At 41.0% G+C, this 15,839-nt stretch overlaps 1 protein-coding gene and 1 pseudogene across 1 annotated transcript in view; both read left to right on the plus strand.

The window, feature by feature from the left end:
• Positions 1–3,341: 3,341 nt before the first annotated feature.
• Positions 3,342–15,839, plus strand: part of DTNBP1 (dystrobrevin binding protein 1) — a 118,649-nt gene continuing 106,151 nt past the window's right edge. The window contains exon 1 of the mRNA XM_068559142.1: positions 3,342–3,531. Coding sequence (XP_068415243.1) covers positions 3,473–3,531 — 59 coding nt within the window. The 5' untranslated portion in view covers positions 3,342–3,472. The remainder of the gene's footprint in view (positions 3,532–15,839) is intronic.
• On the plus strand, positions 14,790–15,684 carry LOC137773425 (HIG1 domain family member 1A, mitochondrial pseudogene; annotated as a pseudogene).

Consider the following 15,839-nt stretch of genomic DNA (forward strand, 5'->3'; position numbering starts at 1 on the left):
TTTTTTCTTTCATTTTGCCAGTCAATCTTCCTAGTTTCCTGCCGATGACTGTTACTTAAATTGACACAACGTGTCGCATGTTTCAACTCTTGGTCCTTAATCATTCCTGCAAAACAACTCATGTGCAACAGTAGTCATTTTCTCTCTCTTTACTTTCATTTTTATAATTTACTTTTGTTTCCTTATAATTATCTCTTCTTATTAGCACTTCTAAAACTGTCTCTGTTTTGGGGTTTATCAGACATGGGGTTAAGAATGTTCATAAAACACCTCAAAACGAAGGACAAACATGCCATAGACTAATAATGCAATGGTCGAGACAAAAATGATTGGGCACAAGTAAATCTATTTTCTAGTGACAGGCATACTCTCTTTGATCTGATTTGGTACTTTACTGGAATGTATGAAACTTAGTAAATTGAAAACATATGAGCAGAGGAGTTTATTTCAATTGAATAAAATGAAAAAGATTTACTACTTCTCAGTACATGTGGTTTCCACATCTACTAGACAGTGAGGGATCTGTCTCTGTAGACCTGATCATTTGATCGCTTACTCTGTACCAGGTACTGTTTCCGGGTGGTGGAGAAAGACCCAATAAACAGAACCCCTCTCAACCAACTTGTCTCAACCTGCTAAGAAATAAGAAAGTCAGCATAAAGCACCCAGAACATCACTTTCATTTCTGGTAAGGGTGATGAAGCACATGACTTATGTTCATGGACAAGCAGAACTCCTATTACTGAACCTCAGGTTAAAACTTGCCCACCCAGTCACAGAGAGCACTGGGTCACTGCAGCGTGCTCACCTGGCAGCCTGTCCTTATGGAGTAGAACGGCTGTTCTTTACTGGATGTTTGCACCCAAGGAAAAGAAGAAAGGATGGGGCCAGGCTCCTTATTCCCTATATCAGTGATCCCCAGCCTTTTTTTGTGGAAGACAATTTTTCCATGGACTGGGGGCAGCTCACCCGCTGCTGACCTCCTGCTGTGCGGCCCGGTTCCTAACAGGCCTCAGACCGGTACCAGTCCAAGGCCCGGGGGTTGGGGACCCCTGCCCTAGATCACTAATCAGAATAGTCACTTCTGCTCTGCCAGGAAAGGCCTATCCTCACACAGCCCATCTCACTTGACTCATTCAATCCCAGCCCTATTATATCCTGTCTTCTTTTTTGTTTTGATTTTTGACTGTGTCGGGTCTTTAGTTGTGGCACAAGAGATCTTCCGCTGCGGCGCTTGGGCTTCTCTCTAGTTGTGGCGTGCGGGTTTTCTCTCTCTAGTTGAGGCGCACAAGCTCAGTAGTTGTGGCGCACAAGCTCAGTAGTTGTGGCACGCGGGCTTAGTTGTCCCTCGGCATGTGGGATCTTAGTTGCCTGACCAGGGATCGAACCTGCGTCCCCTGCATTGCAGGACGGATTCTTTACCACTGGCCCCGTCTTTAAAATAAAGACAGATCCTGTCTGTCTTAAAATTAAAAATTTTGATATTTTGTTCATCACAAAATTTTTCACTAATTTAAAATTATTTGAATATTGCATTAAAATATTATTCATCTTGATTACTAAGGTTTTTGGCTTCCCCTTAAGTTTTACACCTGAGGTGAATGCCTTGCCCACCTCATGCTAGTCTCAGAGCTGGTTTTAAAATAAATGTGTAAGCAAATAAATAAACAACTTTTTCTTAAACAATTATTAAATAAATTATCAGATAGTGTTATGTACTAAGTTGAGAAACAGAGTGTATAGGAAGTGATTGGGCTGGTAACTGGAATGATCAGGGAAGATCTACCTAAGAGGACGATATTTAAGCTGAGATCTGAATGCCACAAAGGAGCCAGCCATGGGACAATTTGGAGAAAAGCTTGTGAACAGGCCTCAAGGAAGGGAATCTAGGATTTTCAGGGAACACACAACATACCAAAGGTTAGTATGGCTTAAATGTCAAGGAATGATAGGTGAGTAGTACTTACTTTGGATAGAGTGTCAGGAAGGGTTCAAATTTTAGGACTTCATAAGCCGAGTAAGGAGTTTGACTTTTTTTCTAAGGGCACAGAAGGATTTAAAGCAGGAAAGCGACACAATATGATTGCTCTTTTAAATAATTCCCTTTGGCTGCTGTATCAAGGATGAGTTACAGGCGTGTGCATGGCAAAAGAGTAGAATAAGGAGACCTGTCAGTATTCCTGGTGAAAGATGATGGTGCCTTGGACCAGGGTGATTATAGTGAAGATGGAGAAAAAGGAGCAGGTTCTAGCAGTACTTTAGAAATAGATTTGATTGGACTTGATGCATTAATATTCAGCAGGTGGGGAAAATAGGAAATGGTAATTTCAGGTGGCTTAACTTGAGCAACTTGGTGTATGGTGGTGCCACTTACTGAAATGGAAGAGACTGGGATTAGGTTCGAAAGTGAGTTTGCAATAAAATTTTCAATTTTTCGTATTTTGGGTTTGAGATGCCTGTTGGATACATGTGGAGTAAGCAACTGGTATGAATTGAAGGAGGGGGAGGGAGGACAGGGCTGAAGATGGAAATTTGGGCGTCACCGGTGCCTCGATAGAATTTACAGCATCGTAATGGAGAGAATAACCTAGGAGGGGGCCATACATGGAGAAGCGCAGGAGCCTGCAAATGTGGCCTTGGGAGCAGCTGCTGAAGTAGGAGAAGGAGTGGACAGGAAGGGAGAGTGCATGAATGGTGTGCTTGAAAGAAGGAGAAGAACGTGTCTGAAGAATGGGATAAGGAGTTGCTTGAGAGCCACCGAGAGGTCGAGAAAAAAATCAAGGAAGGTAAGTAACAAATGGTATCGGCAACATGGCGGTCACTGGTGACTCGACAAAGGCCACCTCCTTTGGTATGAAGGGCACGAAAGCCTGATGGGGTAGGTTGAAAAGAGAATGGAAAGTAAAGATGTCGGAGCAGTTGATTTTTGCTGTTTTATCAATGAAGAAACCGAGGCTCAGAATGGTTAATTTTCTCATCCAAGGTCAAAGCCAGCGGGGTCAGATCCTGGAACCAGAGTCCACGAAAGTGTTTGCTACAGGGGAGGTGCACGCTATGCAAGAAATTGATCCATCTCTCTTCCAAACTGTGAAAACAAACGCTGCACTCAAAGAAGCGCTGGTTGTAAAGCATTCTTTCACGTGGCTACTTCAATTTTAAAGAGGGAAAGGAGAGGGCCTGGCTTCGGGCTAGGAAAAGGCACCCGAGCCGCTCAGTTTCTCGGCTGGGAGAGAAGGACCGCCCCTTTTCCGCAGCCCGAGCCCGGCGGGGCTCACTGCGGCTGCGCGGGCCTGGGCGCGGCGGGGGCGGGAACGCGGAAGGGGCCGCGGCGCGAAAGCGAGAGCGGGCCGGGGGCGGGGCCGGCCGCGAGGGTTCGGGGCGCGCCGTGACAGGTGCGGCGGGGTGCCTTCGCGGGGCTGAGGGCGGCGGCGGCGGCGGCGGCCTGAGCGGAGGAGACGTGGAGGTGTCGGCGATGATGCTGGAGACCCTGCGCGAGCGGCTGCTGAGCGTGCAGCAGGATTTCACCTCCGGGTAGGTACACGGTGGGGGACAGAAAGGGAACCCGGGGGCCGGGCCGAGGAGCTGGGGCCACCGGGACGCGGCCTCCGCGCACCTCGGTCCGGTCCCTCTCCCTCCCCCACCCCGCCCCTCCCATCCCCGCCAGATGGAGGAAAGTAACGAACTTTCCGGCGTCTGTCCGGCCGCACAAAGTAACTTAGGTCCCACCGGGCAGACTCTGACCCGCGCCCCGGGCCCGGAAGGGGGTCGAGAAGGCTGCGGGCGCGCCGGGGATCGTGCAACGCCCTCCCGGCAGCCCTGGCCGACCCGGGGGGGTGTCTTGTGAGGGGCGAGCGCGCCTTCCCGTTCCTCTGCCCCGGGGGAACGGTGACCCTGAGCCACCTCCCACGCCGCCGAGACCCCTGCCCGCTCGGGCCTCGGAGCTTCTGCGGCCCCGCCTGCAGCCGGGCCGCTGCCCCCTCCCCAGGCCGGAGGTCGCGGGCGCCGCAGCCTTCACCCGCCGGGGCCCGGCCGCGTGTCCTGTCCACCCTCGCGCTCGGTTCGCTCGCTGAACCTTTGCCAAGGCTTGGCGCCTCTTCCCCTTTTGCTTTCTCTCTCTACCTTTGCCTCGGGTTTAACGCCTCAGTGAAGAAACTCTAGGGCCACAGAAACAACAGAACTGTGGCAGTACTATTAGTGCCTAGTGGTGAAGCGCACACGGACCAAGCGGTTCCCGAACTTTGCTTAGAATCACCTGGGAACCTTTAACCATCTTGATGCCTGGGTCGCAAACTATACTAATTACATCAGACTGGCGATGGGGTTTTAAAGACCCCCAGGTGATTCCTGTGTGCGGCAAACTCTGGGAACCGCAGGCTTAGACTCTAACGCCAGAAACTCGCAGAAACGTGTTTCCGCAAGTTTCTCTGCCTCAGTTTCCACGACTGTACAACAAGGGTGAAGATGGTACTCATAGGGTTATTGTGAGGATGAATGAATTAACATGTAAAACAGCGCAGTCACACTATGTCACTATTGTTATTTAGTGCTTAATTCATTTTAGTTTTTCCATTACTTTAGAAAGGGTGTCACTTTGATAAAGGATTTGTCTGTCACCTTTAGATTACGAATCCTTTGGAGAATGCTCTGAATAGGAGGGCCTCTCCATCATGTTTTAAATTTCTAATGAGAAAGATTTTAGCTAAAATTTTATGGGACAAAAATGTTTATATTGTTTGCCTCTTGGGTGCTGCGTAGTAACAAACTGTCAAATACTTGAGCACTTACATGTAAAGCATTTTTGGTAATCTTGGTTTGGTGTCCTTAAGAATATTAGTTGTAGATGCTGTAGCAGTCATTCACTGATGCTATGCTTGCATGCTTGCATTTCCTCCCCCCTTTAAATTTAAAAAGTAACTTCCTTTCAGAATGTAAATTATTGTATTGAAAAATTGGGGTATAATGCTGGAATGATAGCATGAGAATGATCACAGATAAACACGTCTGGGACAGCCCTGTTGTCATCACCTCAAGGAACTCCTTGATGGCGGAACAGTCTATCTTTTGGGAGTTACAACTACTGTAACTCCCTAGGTCACGTGGTTGCCTTTGAACCCATTCATTCTCCTGACCTTGGCTTAAGAAGGTTCAGCTTACCTAGGAATATAGATTCTGGGCCCAAACCATCCTGAGAGATCTGGAAAACCTGAGTTTAGATAGGGAGAGGGTTGAGGGGATCTGGGTAGAACGCCTTGGAAACTGACCTTACCTCTTGAAGATGCCATAAACTGGGACCAGTTTGGGATTAGACATCCTGAGAGGGCTTTCATTCCGTTTAGGCCCTTCATTGGCTTCCTTGTACAGGTCATTTTCAGCTGACAAAGCACTGGACTGTCAGTGTGTACCATTAGCCTGTCACCTGGCAGAGAAATAACTCATCTTCAAGTTATGTCTGTGAGTGGCAGCTTTAAACTCTGATGTTCACCTTTGTCAGGTCCACCAATTCCTAGGCGATTCTTTTTTATTTATTTATTTTTTATTTTTTTTATTCAAACAGAAAGTCACAAAAATTATAATCCTCATCAGTTTACTCAGTCCCATGTAATTAATTTTTTTTTCATCTTGATCTTTTGTTAGCACTTTTATGAATTCATCAATTTTCCATTAGAGTTCTAAAAATGCTTATTCATTCAGTTCAGCAGTATAGTCAGTTACCAGAAACCTGTACTTGTCAGAGTCTTTTCCATGAATTCCTTGAAGATGAAACCCTTTTATAGGAACATTTTTGCAAAAGCATCAGAGTACACCCAGAACTGTCTGTAAATGACAAAAGACTTAAAAATGACCACGGTTAAAGATTTGATGAAAGTTGATAATAATGCAGTTGACAAGGAAATTTAGTTATTTCTGAGATATACATTTTAAAGTAATAACTAGAATTATGACTTAAAACATTATACCAGAACATACAAGAGTTTTAGAAATTTCATGTAATGTCTGAAACATTTATATTAACATATTTCCATACAAATAACCCAAAGAAAGTTTAGTATTAGTTGTTTTTTTGTTTGTTTTTTTATACTGCAGGTTCTTATTAGTCATCAACTTTATATACATCAGTGTATACCTGTCAATCCCAATCACTCAATTCAGCACACCACCATCCCCACCCCACTGTGGTTTTCCCCCCTTGGTGTCCATACGTTTGTTCTCTACATCTGTGTCTCAACCTCTGCCTTGCAAACCGGTTCATCTGTACCATTTTTCTAGGTTCCACATACATGCGTTAATATACAATACTTGTTTTTCTCTTTCTGACTTACTTCACTCTGTATGACAGTCTCTAGATACATCCATGTCTCAACAAATGACTCAATTTTGTTCCTTTTTATGGCTGAGTAATATTCCATTGTGTATATGTACCACATCTTCTTTATCCATTCATCTGTCAATGGGCATTTAGGTTGCTTCTATGACCTGGCTATTGTAAATAGTGCTGCAGTGAACATTGGGGTGCATGTGTCTTTTTGAATTATGGTTTTCTCTGGGTATATGCCCAGTAGTGGGATTGCTGGGTCATATGGTAATTCTACTTTCAGTTTTTTAAGGAACCTCCATACTGTTCTCCATAGTGGCTGTATCAATTTACATTCCCACCAACAGTGCAAGAGGGTTCCCTTTTCTCCACACCCTCTCCAGTATTTGTTGTTTGTAGATTTTCTGATGATGCCCATTCTAACTGGTGTGAGGTGATACCTCATTGTAGTTTTGATTTGCATTTCTCTAATAACTAGTGATGTTGAGCATCTTTTCATGTGCCTCTTGGCCATCTGTATGTCTTCTTTGGAGAAACGTCTATTTAGGTCTTCTGCCCATTTTTGGATTGAGTTGTTTGTTTCTTTAATATTGAGCTGCATGAGCTGTTTATACATTTTGGAGATTAATCCTTTGTCCATTGATACGTTTGCAAATATTTTCTCCCATTCTGAGGGTTGTCTTTTCGTCTTGTTTATGGTTTCCTTTGCTGTGCAAGAGCTTTGAAGTTTCATTAGGTCCCATTTGTTTATTTTTGTTTTTATTTCCATTACTCTAGGAAGTGGATCAAAAAAGATCTTGCTGTGGTTTATGTCAAAGAGTGTTCTTCCTATGTTTTCCTCTAAGAGTTTTATAGTGTCTGGTCTTACATTTAGATTTCGAATCCATTTTTTGTGTATGGTGTTAGGGAGTTTTCTAATTTCATTCTTTTACATGTAGCTGTCCAGTTTTCGCAGCACCACTTATTGAAGAGACTGTCTTTTCTCTATTGTATATCTTTGCTTCCTTTGTCATAGATTAGTTGACCATAGGTGCGTGGGTTTATCTCTGGGCTTTCTATCTTGTTCCATTGATCTATGTTTCTGTTTTTGTGCCAGTACCATATTGTCTCGATTACTGTAGCTTTGTAGTATGGTCTGAAGTCAGGGAGTCTGATTTCTCCAGCTCCGTTTTTTTCCCTCAAGACTGCTTTGGCTATTCGGGGTCTTTTGTGTCTCCATACAAATTTTAAGATGATTTGTTCTAGTTCCATAAAAAATGCCATAGGTAATTTGATAGGGATTGCATTGAATCTGTAGATTGCTTTGGGTAGTATAGTCATTTTCACAGTATTGATTCTTCCAACCCAAGAACATGGTATATCTCTTCATCTGTTGGTATCATCTTTAATTTCTTTCATCAGTGTCTTATAGTTTTCTGCATACAGGTCTTTTGTCACCCTAGGTAGGTTTATTCCTAGGTATTTTATTCTTTTTGTTACAATGGTAAATGGGAGTGTTTCCATAATTTCTCTTTCAGATTTTTCATCATTAGTGTATAGGAATGCAAGAGATTTCTGTGCATTAATTTTGTATCCTGCAACTTCACCAAATTCATTGATTAGCTCTAGTAGTTTTCTGGTGGCATTTTTAGGATTCTCTATGTATAGTATCATGTCATCTGCAAACAGTGACACTTTTACTTCTTCTTTTCCAATTTGTATTCCTTTTATTTCTTTTTCTTCTCTGATTGCCGTGACTAGGACTTCCAAAACTATGTTGAATAATAGTGGTGAGAGTGGACATCCTTGTGTTGTTCCTGATCTTAGAGGAAATGCTTTCAGTTTTTCGCCATTGAGAATGATGTTTGCTGTGGGTTTGTCGTATGTGGCCTTTATTATGTTGAGGTAGGTTCCCTCTATGCCCACTTTCTGGAGAGTTTTTATCATAAATGGGTGTTGAATTTTGTCAAAAGTTTTTCTGCATCTATTGAGATGATCATATGGTTTTTATTCTTCAATTTGTTAATATGGTGTATCACATTGATTGATTTGCATATATTGAAGAATCCTTGCATCCCTGGGATAAATCCCACTTGATCATGGTGTATAATCCTTTTAATGTGTTGTTGGATTCTGTTTGCTAGTATTTTGTTGAGGATTTTTGCATCTATATTCATCAGTGATATTGGTCTGTAATTTTCTTTTTTTGTAGTATCTTTGTCTGGTTTTGGTATCAGGGTGATGGTGGCCTCATAGAGTGAGTTTGGGAGTGTTCCTTCCTCTGCAATTTTTTGGAAGAGTTTGAGAAGGATGGGTGTTAGCTCTTCTCTAAATGTTTGATAGAATTCACCTGTGAAGCCATCTGGTCCTGGACTTTTGTCTGTTGGAAGATTTTTAATCACAGTTTCAATTTCATTACTTGTGATTGGTCTGTTCATATTTTCTGTTTCTTCCTGGTTCAGTCTTGGAAGGTTATACCTTTCTAAGAATTTGTCCATTTCTTCCAGGTTGTCCATTTTATTGGCATAGAGTTGCTTGTAGTAGTCTCTTAGGATGCTTTGTTTTTCTGTGGTGTCTGTTGTAACTTCTCCTTTTTCATTTCTAATTTTATTGATTTGAGTCCTCTCCCTCTTTTTCTTGATGAGTCTGGCTAATGGTTTATCAATTTTATTTATCTTCTCAAAGAACCAGCTTTTAGTTTTATTGATCTTTGCTATTGTTTTCTTTGTTTCTATTTCATTTATTTCTGCTCTGATCTTGATGATTTCTTTCCTTCTGCTAACTTTGGGTTTTGTTTGTTCTTCTTTCTCTAGTTCCTTTAGGTGTAAGGTTAGATTGTTTACTTGAGATTTTTCTTGTTTCTTGAGGTAGGCTTGTATAGCTATAAACTTCCCTCTTAGAACTGCTTTTGCTACATCCCATAGGGTTTGGATCTTTGTGTTTTCATTGTCATTTGTCTCTAGGTATTTTTTGATTTCCTCTTTGATTTCTTCAGTGATCTCTTGGTTATTTAATAACGTATTGTTTAGCCTCCATGTGTTTGTGTTTTTTATGTTTATTTTCCCTGTAATTCATTTCTAATCTCATAGCGTTGTGGTCAGAAAAGATGTTTGATATGATTTCAATTTTCTTAAATTTACTGAGGCTTGATTTGTGAACCAAGATGTGATCTATCCTGGAGAATGTTCTGTGTGCACTTGAGAAGAACGTGTAATCTGCTGTTTTTGGATGGAATGTCCTATGAATATCAATTAAATCTATCTGGTCTGTTGTGTCATTTAAAGCTTCTGTTTCCTTATTTATTTTCATTTTGGATGATCTGTCCATTGGTGTAAGTGAGGTGTTAAAGTCCCCCACTACTACTGTGTTACTGTCGATTTCCTCTTTTATAGCTGTTAGCAGTTGCCTTAAGTATTGAGGTGCTCTCCTAGGCGATTCTTAACAAGAAAAAATCCATGTAATTCCTTTTAGTAAACTGTTTCATATTCAGCCTAAGATCAACCTATTTTTGAATATTCTGCCAGGCTGAGAAAAGGTGACATTAAACACAGCTTCATGTCTGTATTGCATGAAGGCACTGAGGGATTCAGAGATGAAAGCAACATGGCCCTTAGCTCTCAGAACTACCCACCTGGACCTGGTATTCCTTTAGAACACTTGCTGTTAGTGCCCATAGAAGGCAGAACAGCTGGCTTACAAAATAATTGGAAACTTCATCTGTTCGGGTTGCCCTGGGAACTCAGTAGAAGAAAGGCCCGGTGCTTTCCTGAGCTCCTTCACGTGGATCTTCACAGCAGCCCAGAGCAGCAGCCTCTCCTCAGGGCTTTTCTGCTCATTTTCAGTTTCTGAAATTCATATATCCGGAGCTGGAATGTAGGCAATTATTTTTTTTTTAAAGTAAAATAGGAATATTCTTTATCAGGCTCACAAGAGAATGCCACATTAGTGATTAAAGCATATTTGATGGACATAACAAATTTCAACTTTCCATTCAAACTTAGAACAAATGCAGCTTGTGGGCAGTGGAAAGATTGCTGCTGGCCTTCAAGGAACTGTAGGTCGTCCATGGACTCGTGATCTTTTTTAGTAATTTTTAACTTTTTATTCATAATAAGAGCTATGTCAAAATCGAGATAAACCTAGAAATAATGTTGCTTTCTGTCTGGCCCACCTGGGTGGCCAGCTGGTCCAAAGGCCCCGGGAGGGGACTGCCTCCCAGCTTCGCTCTTTCCCCCTCACCTACATGAGTCCTCATCTGATTTAACTCCCTCGGAGCTCTAGGAGCCTTTCGGAGTGTTCACACAGAACATCCACTTTTTAGGGACTGGCTTGAGCTCTGAGGGAGACTTTTGGACCCACCAAAGCATTTACTTCAAATCCACTCTGGTCTTTGATTTTTTACCTTCTGAGCAGTTATGACCCATGACCTCAGGACTGAAGTATGCAGGCATGCAAAACCCTTCAGGGAACTGAAAATCAGATTTACCAAGGGTTTGCAGCTGCCTGTCACTGCCTGGCATTTCCCGTCTGTAATGCTCTGGGTGCTTTTGGATATGGATACAAGTGTTGCAACTAGACAGTGAGTGTTTCCTCCTCAAAGCCACCTCTGCCCTGACCTCCAGCCCTGCCCACTGCACTCATTTTCTCTTCTTCCCTCCTGTAGTATCAAAACCTCAAAGGAGAGGATCTAACAATCTAATTCACAGTGTGGTAAAATGGTGAGGTTTTGCCTAAAATGTTGAGTCTTCCATGATTACTTACCTTTAGCAGGAAAAAAAATCTCAGTATTCAACTTGACCTAATAAACATTTACTGAGTTCCCACCAAGTGTCAGACACTAGGCTAGGAACTCAGTCTTCATTATCATAGAAGCTATTTTCATTTCGTCAAAAAAAAAAAAAAAAAAAGATTTAAGAGGCCACATGCTCAGTTTTGCCTGCTCTTTGCCAGTGTCTATATATTGGACTAGATCTTGGGGCTACAAAGTTAACTAAAACCGTTTCTGCCCTCTGGATGCCCTAGACTGGTGGTAACATAAAGCAAAGCAGAAGGAACTGAATGTGAAAGATAGAAGTGATGTGGTTTTTGAGCCTAGAGGAAAGAGTCATTAGTTCAGATGCATTTATGGAAGACTTCAAAGAGGAGGTGGCTTCTAGACTGGGCCTTGAAGAATGAGGAGGGATGAGGATAGATTTGGGTGAGGGATTTCAGAGATGAAGCTCTTCTGGGAGAGGAACCTGGAAAGGAAGTTTAGTTAGTGATAATAGAGGGTCTTCAGTGCTTTGCTAAATTAATTCATTTATGAAATATTTATTGAGCGCTTACCTGTTGACAGGCACTAGGGTTACAGAGGAGAATGCATACACCGGACAGCAAATAATGTCCCTGCACTCATTCTACTGGCAGGAGGCAGAATATCTAGAAGGTCATAAGTACTGTTGCTAAAAATAAAGCAGGTTAAGGGGTTTTGGGGTGGGGGGTTGCTATCTTATATAGGGTGGTCTTGCTTATTTTTAGGTTGACTGAATCTTCTGAAGGTTTTTGTGGAGGGGAGTGGCCTGAGCCTACCTGTATTTCTGGAAGAATAATTTGGGAGGCGATGTGATGGGAGGATTAGAGATGGGGAACAGAGAGAGTATTAAGAAGGCTATAATTAGGGGGCAGGCGAGAGAGAATAGAAATTGAAGGAGGGAATAGTCCTGACATGACAGGCACTGGTCGATTTCATAAAAAGTGAGACTAGGAAGTGAAAAAGGTAGAGAAATTGAGGATGTTAATTTTGGAGTATCTTAGATAATGATGTCATTTACCAACAGGAGAGAAGTTGAGTAGTTTTGAGAGAGAAGGAGTAGTTGACAGTGAATGTGCTATGAGGTCCAAGAAGCAGCTGGAAATTTATGAAACACTCAGGAGAGAGGTCAGGACCAAAGTGGTGTGTTTGGGGGTGATTAGGATAGAGATAGGCTATAGTCCTCTCTCCCCTTCCTGAGTCTCTGTGGCTTTTGTGTGAATCTCTCAGCATTCAGAGCTTTGGGGTCACGTGCACTTTTAGGTATGGTTAATGCTTTCGTGTTTCCTGATCTTGGCTTTAAAAAAGAAAAAATGATAAACATTAACGGGAAAATATAATAGATTGGATTTTTATTCATAAACAGAATTTAAAGTCGGAATAGTGGAGACATGAAAATGAGCCTTAAAGGACAAAATATGCTAATTAATACATTTTGTGGTGTTTTAAAGCAGCCATCCTCACCTTTCATAATCGCTGATGGGGTTAGATGAGTAGGAGATTGAAGTGAGGATAAATGGAATGCCATCAAGGTCCCTAATGCCATCGAGTCAGGTCCAGAGAGCACACTTCCTGCTCATCAGTCAGTGTCGTGCTCCGCCTCTCATGCTGTGTAACTACTTTTTAAACTTTTTGTCTAAGCAGTTTTGCTAGTTATCCCCGTTTCGTAGTAAGATGCCTCCATCTTAGTATTTTCTGTAAAGCTTAAAAAAATAAATGTGCTGGGGTCAAATTAAGGTAAGTCTTTTCAGCAATCTAAAAATAAAATATTGTGGTGTTATGAATTTGAAGGTAAGTGCTTTGAGCTCTGAAGTGTGCATTAGTTGCTTCGGGTAGAAAATAATTGTCAGGTGGCTCACTTAGAAGTCTGTATATTAATATTCTCACACAGCAGTACTCACGTCTCCCTGGGGGTATACGGTATTGTGAAGAAGATTAGGAACGGTGGAGAAGGCTTTTATGGGAACTGGTGCATTGGGGGACCTCTACTTTATTTTACTTTGGCCCTGTAATGTACATAGCTTCTTACCTTTCTTGATGGCGATAATTTTTACTAAATTTGGAGATAGTTTGTATTATACTTTTTGTTTGAATTGGCTTTATAATTTACAATTATAGTTTGCTGCCAAAGTCATATTTCCTTTACTTCTTGTGGCAAATCATTATGGTCAGTACAATACTCCTATTTTATGGTTTAGGAAACTGGGCATTTCACTCAGATCAGTATTTCCTTCTCAGTGTGTCAAGACATGGTGGGACTTTATTAGCGGGTTGTTTCCAGCACAGACTCACTGTGAGAAACTTAAATAGGGTTATCCCCAAATAAAAATGGTAAGCTACTTTCAGTTGAATTCTGGGTTTTGAGTATATACTTCAGAAAGGACTGTTTTGCTTTTTTGGGGGTCTGACCTTATTTTTTTTCGACTTAAAGTGTTACATTGACTATTAATCTTATTTTATCTTTTTCTCTCCTGAACTTTCTTCACTGTTACCAACTTTCTTCTTGCTACTTTGTTTTCTACAGCAGTTTCTATTCTGAATTTTGGCATATTGATGATTTATATGGAGAAGGTGTGATGAGAAAAGATGAATATATAAAATACTTTTTTTTGTTATTAAAACTTTTTCTTACAAAGTTTTAAACATATACAAAAATAGAATAACACAGTTAGTCCCATATATTCATTATTCAGATTCAGCAGTTGTCAACTACTACCACATTTGCTTTGTCTCTCCCTTATTTATAAAGTAAACCTCAGACTAAGCTCTTACATCTCTCATACATCAGTTTTCATCTCTAAAAAAAATACTTTACATAAATGCAATGCCACTATCATACCTAGCAAAATTAACACTAATTCTTTGATATTATCAATTATCCAGTCCATAATCAAATTTCCTGGTTCTTAGAAATGTCTTTTTACAGTTGATCAAATCCACATCAGATAAGTTCCACACATTTACATTTGGTTAAAGACCAATTTTTAAAGTAGGTGGTTGTTAAGGAGCCACCTGGGGAAGCTCTTACTGACCTTCCGGCAATTTTATTTTCAGCTCCCTGTAAGCTTCCTCCTTTCTCTTTTATTTCAAACTACTTTTTTTCTTTCTTTCTTTTGGGGAAGTGTGGAGGAGAACCCCACATTTGATATCTTACAATTGAGAAATTTAACATTTTTTTCAGAAATAAATACTTGAAATACTGACCTAAAGATTTGCTAGGTCCTATAATGAATGGTCCAAAGAGGGTCTTAGCAGTGAGCTTTCAATATCCTTGTAACACCTAACGATATGGAATTGTCCCAAATCACTGAATATAATACTAGAATCGTTTTGAGTATAATGCACTACTGTGTCTGCCTATCCTAGTATAATTCTACCTCGGATGTCACAACTAAGTGCCTTTCTCAGCTTTTGGAGTGGAAATGGTTCACTGGCTATCAAAATACCTTTCCCTAGCTGTTGCTTAATCTTAGTTTAAACCAGATTTACTAGTTTCCAAGCTAAGCTTGAAAATTTATATAGTTTTTCTGGGACAGGTTAGACTTTTTAAATTCAATTCATCTGGAGAGATATATACAAATAGTTTTCTATTAAAGAGATTGCTAAGTCTTTTTAACATTGTATTGGAATTGATCTCATCAATATTTTAGTTTTTGAAAAAGAACATAGAACAATATAAAAAAATCTTAGTGAAGCCGGCTGGAGCCTGCGACGTCGTGCCGTTGTCTGAAGATTCTTCAATCACTATGTCAAGTGACACAGATGTTTCTCTTTCTTCATATGATGAAGGTCAGGGATCTAAGCTTATCCGAAAAGCTAGAGAGGCACCATTTGTCCCCATTGGATTGGCAGGTTTTGCAGCAGTCGTTGCATATGGATTATATAAATTGAAGAGCAGGGGCAATACTAAAATGTCTCTTCACCTGATCCACATGCATGTGGCAGCCCAAGGCTTTGTTGTGGGAGCAATGACTCTTGGTATGGGCTATTCCATGTATCAAGAATTCTGGGCAAAACCTAAACCTTAGAAGAGGAGATGCTGTCTTGGTCTTGGTGGTGCTTGCTTTAGTTAGACATCTCATATTGAGGTTATATGTTTATGTTGAAAATAAATTCTGTGGGTCAGACAATAACATGGTAATTTGAATATTGGCTTCCTTCCTTGCAGGCTTGATTTGCCTAGCGACTAGTTCACTAGCTAGGTCATTCAGGGGAGTCAGATTAGCACAAAAACATGTCACTTTTAAATGCACTTGATAGTGGTACAATGTCCACCTTCTTAAACTCTTCTGATAAAATTAGTTGTAAAGAGGACAACATGCCAAACCTGAAAATGCTCCCAGTTGCTGCAGAATATCATATGCTTTTGATGTAATGTAGGAATCCTATTTACCCCAGTTAATTTAACTCTTTCTGACTGCCTTGTGGACTGAGTACTGTTTTTAAGGTCTGGTTAGCTCTTGAAGAACCCTTTCAGAACAGTGCACAGAATACAACATTATAAACCTCCCAGCAACTATGTGTGTGTTTTGGTAACAGCTGCTTTGAAGTAGTATCTGTTTCAGAATCATAGTTGTAAACATGAGAATAACTTAACTGTAGATCCCCATTTAGCTGTTTTGTAATTGCAGAATTATAGTTTGCTGCTGTTATATTAGAATAATTTTTAAATGGCATTTTGAATAGAAGTGTGTATTTTAAGTGCTAATGCAAAGGTAAATGAAAAATACTTTTTAAATGTGTGCAGTCTGTTTATTT

The sequence above is a fragment of the Eschrichtius robustus genome, chromosome 12 (assembly GCF_028021215.1).
Source record: "Eschrichtius robustus isolate mEscRob2 chromosome 12, mEscRob2.pri, whole genome shotgun sequence".
In the NCBI taxonomy this organism is placed as follows: Eukaryota; Metazoa; Chordata; class Mammalia; order Artiodactyla; family Eschrichtiidae; genus Eschrichtius; species Eschrichtius robustus.